This window comes from Brassica oleracea, chromosome C9, assembly GCF_000695525.1.
Source record: "Brassica oleracea var. oleracea cultivar TO1000 chromosome C9, BOL, whole genome shotgun sequence".
Lineage (NCBI taxonomy): Eukaryota > Viridiplantae > Streptophyta > Magnoliopsida > Brassicales > Brassicaceae > Brassica > Brassica oleracea.
In genome coordinates, this window is record NC_027756.1 from 48,123,620 (window position 1) to 48,131,622 (window position 8,003).

The following is an 8,003-nucleotide window of genomic DNA, read 5'->3' on the forward strand; positions in this document are numbered from 1 at the left end:
TCTCTGTTCCACTTTCGGAGTGTCACTTCCAACCTCTGCAAAGCCTCGTTTGTATCAATATCACGATCCCATGAAGCTGCTAGCAAGTCTTGAAACTCATTGTGTTGTAGCCATGCCGCCTCAAAACGAAATGGACGTCGACGTGCATCACCCTTAACCTCCGGTGTGAGCTGTAGATACAAAGGAGCGTGGTCTGATGCTAAGAAAGGTAAATGCCTCACACTTGTCTCATGCCATCTGAGTCTAGACTGGGCACAACATAATTTTTATCCAGCCTCTTCGCTACAAATGTGCTTTCAGTTTTCCCTCTTTTCCATGTGAATTGATTGCCATGAAATCTCATATCAATCAGTGACACATCATTTATCCAATCACCAAACTTTAGAGAATCCTGAGACAATCTCCCATTCCCGCCACTCCTTTCATCTATCCTCACTATTGTATTAAAGAAGTACATATTCTTTGATATCGAAAAATCCCATTTGGTGCGTTCAAAGAGAATATAAGAAAAGCTAAGAATATATATTTTTTTTTTAAAGCTAAGAATATTTACAAAGATAAAACTAAGGCAAAAGCAACTTTCTCCGACAGATTTCTCACACGGTTTGTAATGATGCTTCTCGCTACTCAGGGAAAGCATGATCAAAGCTATTAACCAACACTCAAATTACAGTCGAGTTATGTACGTATGTATTAATACTTTATTGTTAGAAATAATCATGGGAATACATGTCGTCGTAACTTGTAACTTGCAAGTTTAATGTTAAAATCTGTTACAATAACATTTTACCAATGGAAAAACTAAAAACAATTACAAAAAATATAATAGAATATTCGAGGGGAGGAATATATCATAAGAATTTTAGGAGATTTGTGAATTGTACTTGCCCATGGAATCTTTGCCGACTTGATGTTCTTTTGACTTCCTTACTTATGTTTAGTCCTCTATTAAAAAAAAAGAAAAAAAAGACTTTCACACTGTCATCGATTAGAAAAAATGATCCTTGACTACGTGAAATATTGATAATCATATGATTAACCATCCAAACTAAACGATTGTATACCTAACTACGCGAAGTATATGTTATGCATGACAATATCCTTCAACTTAATGATGTTATGTAGTTAACATCACGAGTTTAATTTCGTTTATCAAAAAACTAATATAGATGTTAAAAACCGTTTAAATATCTCGTTTCATCAATTTAAATATGACTGAGCCGACCGTAATTTAACTAAATGATATTTTAACCCACGTTTTAAAAGCGTAATTTTTTTTTAACAAAATCATTATGTTTTAACATTTTTGATAAGTAGTGTTTTAACATTTTTATTTTAGTGTATTTGAAAAATATATAATTATATTATTTTTATTTTTATTAAATATAAAGTTATATAAGAAATTATGCAATTTTTTTAATTATTTTAATCTGTTTTTAATAAAATTTTAATAAACTTTTTGTAATTCGTTTGATTAATTATGTGATATATACTTATTTGATACATTTTTAAATGAATGCAATTTTTATGAAAATATAAATAAAGTAATTAATTAATTTAATTAGTTTTATATTAAACAAATAAAATGTTAAAATCACTAAATTAACATGAAATAAGTTTTATAATAAAAAATTGAATGAAATTAAACTCGTGATGTTAAATACATAACATCATTAAGTTGATGGATGTTGCGATGTATAATATATACTTTGTGTAGCTAGATATATGATATATTGTGTATTTACATGATTTTAAGCTTCATTTTAGTTCTCATATTGATCATTTGGATGCATTTGGAGTACAATTAGGTTGCATTGCATTACATGTGTCTAAATCAGGTGTTGGAGACCCTTGTTGTTGACTTTGATGAGAATTGAGACGTTCTGAGACCAAAAAAGAGATTTTTGGAGCATAGATAAGTTTCTGGTGCTAGGTGTCATAGAGACGAGAGTGTAGCGACATGGCTCGGTCGCTATAGCACTTGCCGAGCCTTTGTAGCGACGTCCGTAGCGACCCCGTCTGGTCGCTACGAAGAAGGAGCTGTGATATCTTGAAATAACTAAGTGTTTGTAGCGACATGAGCGTAGCGACCACCCCTGGTCGCTATGGAAGACCAAGACTGAAGCATTCATAGCGACGAATACATAACAACATCATCTGGTCTCTACGGAGTGATGCGAGCGATCGTAGCGACCTCTGTAGCGACATGGCAAAGTCGCTACAAACCCTAAGAGCTGAGTAGTTCATAGCGACCAGCCTGTAGCGGGAAGACCAAGTCGCTACAGGCGAAAAGACTGCTTTTTTATTGGGTTGACCCAGGTTTGTTGGGTTAACCCAACTCGTTTTTATACTTCTATAAATACTTTTTAGACCCAATATTTGGACTTATCTTGTTTTCTATCTAATCAAAAACCATTTTGGAGTGAAAGATTCAATCTTGATCTATATACTTTTATGATTGCTTGATTGCTTTGATCATTAATCATGTTTAGACTTAAATCAACTAATGATTTAATGTCTACCATGATAATGAGTGAGTAGTCATCTTTGGATTCATGGGTTAGGATGATTAGGATGAATAAGTGATGATCTAGAATGTTTAGAGTAGATTAATATGTTTCATTGCTTGATTGAGTGATCTTAATGCTAATCTAGAGTTGACCATTTTTGATTAGAAATATAGATATTTCGTTTCCCGAAAGGTGTTCGATGAAATGTCTGAGCCAACTCAACATGCTCTTAACTTTTCCTACCAAATACATTTGATGTTAGGGGATTTTAGATAGTTGAATGATCTGTTCTTAATGATTGCTTGATTGCCACAAACCAAAGACATTTGATGTTTGATCAAGAAGAGTAAAATGAGCATTTGTCTTGACAAAAAATTTGTTTAGGATTGTTATCTAGACTTAGTGAAATGTGTTGATTGAAACCTTGCCATTTTAGATTGAATCTTAGTCATTTGAAATCAAATTCGTATACTCATAATTTCATCTTTATTCATTTGTTTGAAAGTTTGCTAGTTAATTATGTTAGAGTTTTGTTAGTTTAATCAAATCACTTCATCACATTGAATGCACTTAACTTAAGTATGGACATGTATTCTCATTGAATTGAAACATTTAGAAATAGATTGATATCTAAAATACTATATTGATTTGAACTTTAAACCCTTAAAAAATCCATATCAATATACATTAATTTACCTTGCTGGTTAGCCATGTGGCGGCCAATAGTTATGTAGTAAACAATTATTTTGTTCTATTGATTATTATGCATGCATATAAATTACTAGTTATATGATATAATATAACATATGTTTTATTTTCTAGTTTTATTTTCTAGTTAATATGTGAAAGATGAGCTGGAATAACGAACTATTCATCTCCAAATAGTTAAAATCGATAATTATTTGCCCTAAACACTTAAAATGGAGATTCTAGAGAAGAAAACCTGTTTTCACACTTATGAGATTACACTTATGAGAATGATATATTTTCTGTTTATACCCACTAGTCTTTCGTTATTGGATAATTATGTAGATAAATACATAAGAATTATAGCATTTTTCGAAAAGGACAACAATAGTCTGAGTTCCACTTTGTAAAATAAGAAGTGATGTAACAACACGAATTGTTTGGTATCAAATCAACTGAAACTCAACTTACAGTCATTTAACTATTCATAATACCACGACTGGCAATAATGTTGATTATTCTTTCTGGATATAGCCCCGGCCCAGTCTATAATATTGCCTAAAGCAAAAATCAAATTTGGCACCCCAGGTAAGAGGTGCACAACCACTAGGGTACATGAAAGTTTTGGTCATTGTGATGCCCATAAATATATAATTCAGTTTGGCACCTAAAACTGGAGTGCCATAAGTATATAATTCAGTTTTGCTTCTCCAGCTTTAGGTTAGGCCGGCACTGTATATAGCTCTTGATGTTTTCATGTAAGCATAATTTGTTTTTATTTACGGTAATATTTAATATGAAAATTTTCCACGTGAATTTTGTAGTTTATTTGTGTAATGTTATTCTTTTCACACATTGATTATGATATTGTATTCAATCGTGAATTTGTTTCAGGCTTTTTAAGTCTTGGTCATAACTCATCATATTCTAATATATATGTATATTGTTTTGCTACCATACAAAATAGGTTATTTTACTTGTCATATGACCCTTCTTATAATAAAAAGGTTTGTTTCACCTAACTAAACTAACGAGTTTAAGATACATCGGATCACTTGGTTTTATAACTATATGGACGTAAATAAATTTGTATTATTTTTATATCTCTCGTGTCTGTATTCATATCTTATCTTGTTATATAAAGTTTGGTTCTTCAAAGTTGTTAATTAACATGATCACGACACATGTCAATTATATATTTAAGATTTTGACATGTGTTAATCTATCTCATAATTAAAATATATATACTAAGATATTAACAAAAACGAATTTTATTAAAAAAATTAGAAATATTATTCAATAGTAATTTTTCTTTTTCAGAAGCCTAATCAAAAGATAATTGTAAAAGATTATTTGATACTAATTTTCTTTTTAATATTGTACCATGTGTTTAAATATATAATGATTAAAATATATATAATAATATAATAAAAAAGAACTTTGAAAAGGGCAACTTTCAAAAACAGTTAATATTAACTGGAAATAATTATTTGATAATTTTTTTTTCTAAATCCTAGACAAAATATAATTGTAAAATATTATGTAATATTAATTTATATTTCTAAAATCCTAAAAAACTATAAAAGAATATTTGATAGTTGTTTTGTTTTTTATATAAAAAATCAAAAAAAAAATTGTATCGTATTTTTAAGTCCTAACCAAAAGAAAATTATACAAATTTATTTGATAATATTTTTAAGAGAGTATTTAATGATGAACATGATACTAAAAATTATTTAATTAACAAAAGAAGTGTGAAATTATTATTGATACGAATTGTCAAAATAGTAATTTTAAAATTATTTATTACTAACTATAAATAATTGTTTGATAGCAATTTTATTTTTTCTGAAATTTTAAAGAGAAGATAATTGTAGTAGGTAATATGACAATAATTTTCCTTTTCTAAAATCTTAAACAAAATTGTAAAAGAGTATTTACTATTACTTTTATATTATTTATTGTAAAAAAAAAGAGATTTATAAAATAGAATGTTTTCTTTTTAAAAAAAATTATAGCAAAATAAAAATTTAAAGACTTATTTAATAAAACATTAAATTAGTACATAAGAACATGTATAATGTTGTCATTGACTCGATTGATGTATTTGATTTTCATTTCTTTTTAATTTTCATTCAATTTTTTATTTCGGGTTGTGTTCAATTTAAATGTTTAGGTATAGTATTTTTTCTAATCCGAAGTACAAATTTTATAACAATTCATCTATGCACCATGATTATAAAATACAAATATTAAATTGAACTTATGTGTGAAAACGGGTTTTAACTATACAATAAATCTCAAACAATATAGGCAAAAAATAATTATAAAACTATAATAAAATGATTTATTATTTTGTGATTATTATTAAATTAAAACATCAAATAAAATCCGTTGCAACGCAATATGCTCATATCTTGTGGTCAATATGCTCATATCTTGTGGTAAGGTAATTATATTCCTAAACAAAATCTTCTAGCTATAATTCGCGGTTGACAAAAAAAAAGTAGAAGGAAGAGCCATAATATAATATGGACGGCTTTGGAGTGGCCGGTGAAGATTCACCCACGTGAACTACATCAAGGATCTATTATTCTCATTTCCATAATTTACTATATAGATGCAATAATACTTAAAAATTCCATTATTTTACAAAATTACAGCATTTATATAAAGTTATAAACTGTCCTCTATATAAAGAGCTTGAATGAATCTCATCTCATTGCATCTCGGGCAACTAAAACCCTACCAACAATACTACACTTCCAAAGTCAAAGAAAGCCTAATGGCAGCTCTCTCCTTCACTCACAACCACCAACCATCGGACAACCGCCGCGGTGGATCTCACAACCACCGTCACGGTCCCATCGTGGAAGAAATAGAAGGACTCATCAAAGTTTTCAACGACGGTTGCGTCGAGAGACCTCCCATAGCCCCCACCGTCTCAGCCACCGTTCATCCATCTGCCAAGGTTACAGCCTTTGACATCAAACTATCCAACGACACGTGGGCACGTGCCTACATCCCCGACGCCGCAGCCTTCTCACCGTCCGTTACTCTCCCTCTCCTTGTTTACTTCCACGGAGGCGGCTTCTGCGTTGGCTCCGCCGCTTGGAGCTGCTACCACGACTTCTTGACCGACCTCGCCGTTACAGCTCGTTGCGTCATCGTTTCGGTAAACTACCGTTTGGCCCCTGAACACCGTCTCCCGGCGGCGTACGACGACGGAGTTAACGTTGTCTCTTGGCTGATGAAGCAAGGATCTAACGGAGGGTATTCTTGGGTGAGCAAGTGTGATCTCTCGAACCTTTTCTTGGCCGGAGATAGTGCCGGAGCCAACATAGCTTATCAAGTCGCCCTCAAAATCACAAACACTTCAAAAAACCTCAAGGGCGTTATTCTAATCCACCCTTTCTTCGGCGGCGAAGCAAGAACGTTCTCGGAGAAACAACAGCAGTCCAAGTCATCAGCGTTGACTCTCTCAGCTTCTGACACTTACTGGCGTCTAGCTCTGCCGCGAGGCGCCAGTAGAGACCATCCTTGGTGCAACCCTCTGGTAAGCTCATCGGCGAGGTTGCCTACTACGATGGTGTTCATGGCGGAGTTTGATATACTAAAAGATAGGAACATGGAGATGTGTAAAGTGATGAGAAGCCATGGAAAGAGAGTTGAAGGTATCATTCACGGAGGAGTTGGTCACGCTTTTCATATTCTCGACAAATCTTCGGTGTCACGTGATCGAATCCACGACATGATGTATCGTCTCCGCAACTTCATTCATCCATAATCATTCGATAAAGCATTTAGGAACCTTTAAGTAAATCAATCAAGACGTTAAAGTCAAGGCCGGCTATAGTTCGTGCTGCAAAAAAAATTTTAATTTTCAAACTATTATTTTTCTTTAAAAAATCCGATAGATATATGTTTTTTTTTAAAATATTATAAGTATTTAAAAAAAAAATCTATGGAAATAAAAAAATATTTTCATATAGAAAAAAATTGGGCCTTTTTTTTATTTTTAATATAAAAATACATGTATTTTTTAAAAAAATCGGACCTTTATCTATTAAGAAATAGGGAGACAACAGATTAGGTCCGGGACGGTCGCACCGCTCGCCCCCTATCTAGGCCGGCCCTGATTAAAGTAATTAAGAGTTGCTTTCTAGTGTTTTCAATGGATGTGATTAGCATAAACTATAAACTAGTCTGTTTCCCCCTGTTGTATTATGTTGTTTTGATATATATTTATATAAGCTTTTGGTTTATGTTGTAATGGCTTGTATTTTACTATCATGTACCCAGTGCTCCATTGCTGTTAATGATATTGAGAACTTAAGATATTTTTTGTCGTCTAGTCTCTACCTTTTGTTTTCTTGCACTTCATTATTTTTCTTATGGTTGACTTTGGTAAATTTGTCTCCATAACAGAGACCCATACAACTAAAAGCTTTTTATTGGATAAAACAAACAAGGGTTAAATCTTAGGTCAAACCGAACCAGTTTTGGTTATATAATAGGGCTGGACATTTTATCCGTTAAATTTAATTCGATTCGTTATTTGTTTCGATTCGATCCGAAAATTCTGGATATCAATAAATTTTCGAAGCAAAGAAAATACTAAAAATCAATATCCGTTAAAATCGAAACAAATCACAAATATTAAAATTTTGGGAAGCGGATATCCGATCTGATCCGGTAATATATAAATACATGTATATCTTCATTATATTTAAAATTTTTATTGTATAAAACTATATAATTATTATTCTAACATATGATTTGATAAATTATATTCACTTTATTATT

The 8,003-nt window shown here is 31.6% G+C and overlaps 1 protein-coding gene across 1 annotated transcript; it reads left to right on the forward strand.

Annotated features, from left to right (window-relative positions):
* Positions 1 to 5,915: 5,915 nt before the first annotated feature.
* Positions 5,916 to 7,131, forward strand: LOC106315944 (probable carboxylesterase 17). The gene has a single exon (XM_013753793.1). It carries the CDS (start codon positions 5,983 to 5,985, stop codon positions 6,982 to 6,984), a length of 1,002 nt encoding a protein of 333 aa, XP_013609247.1. The 5' UTR covers positions 5,916 to 5,982; the 3' UTR covers positions 6,985 to 7,131.
* Positions 7,132 to 8,003: the final 872 nt, after the last annotated feature.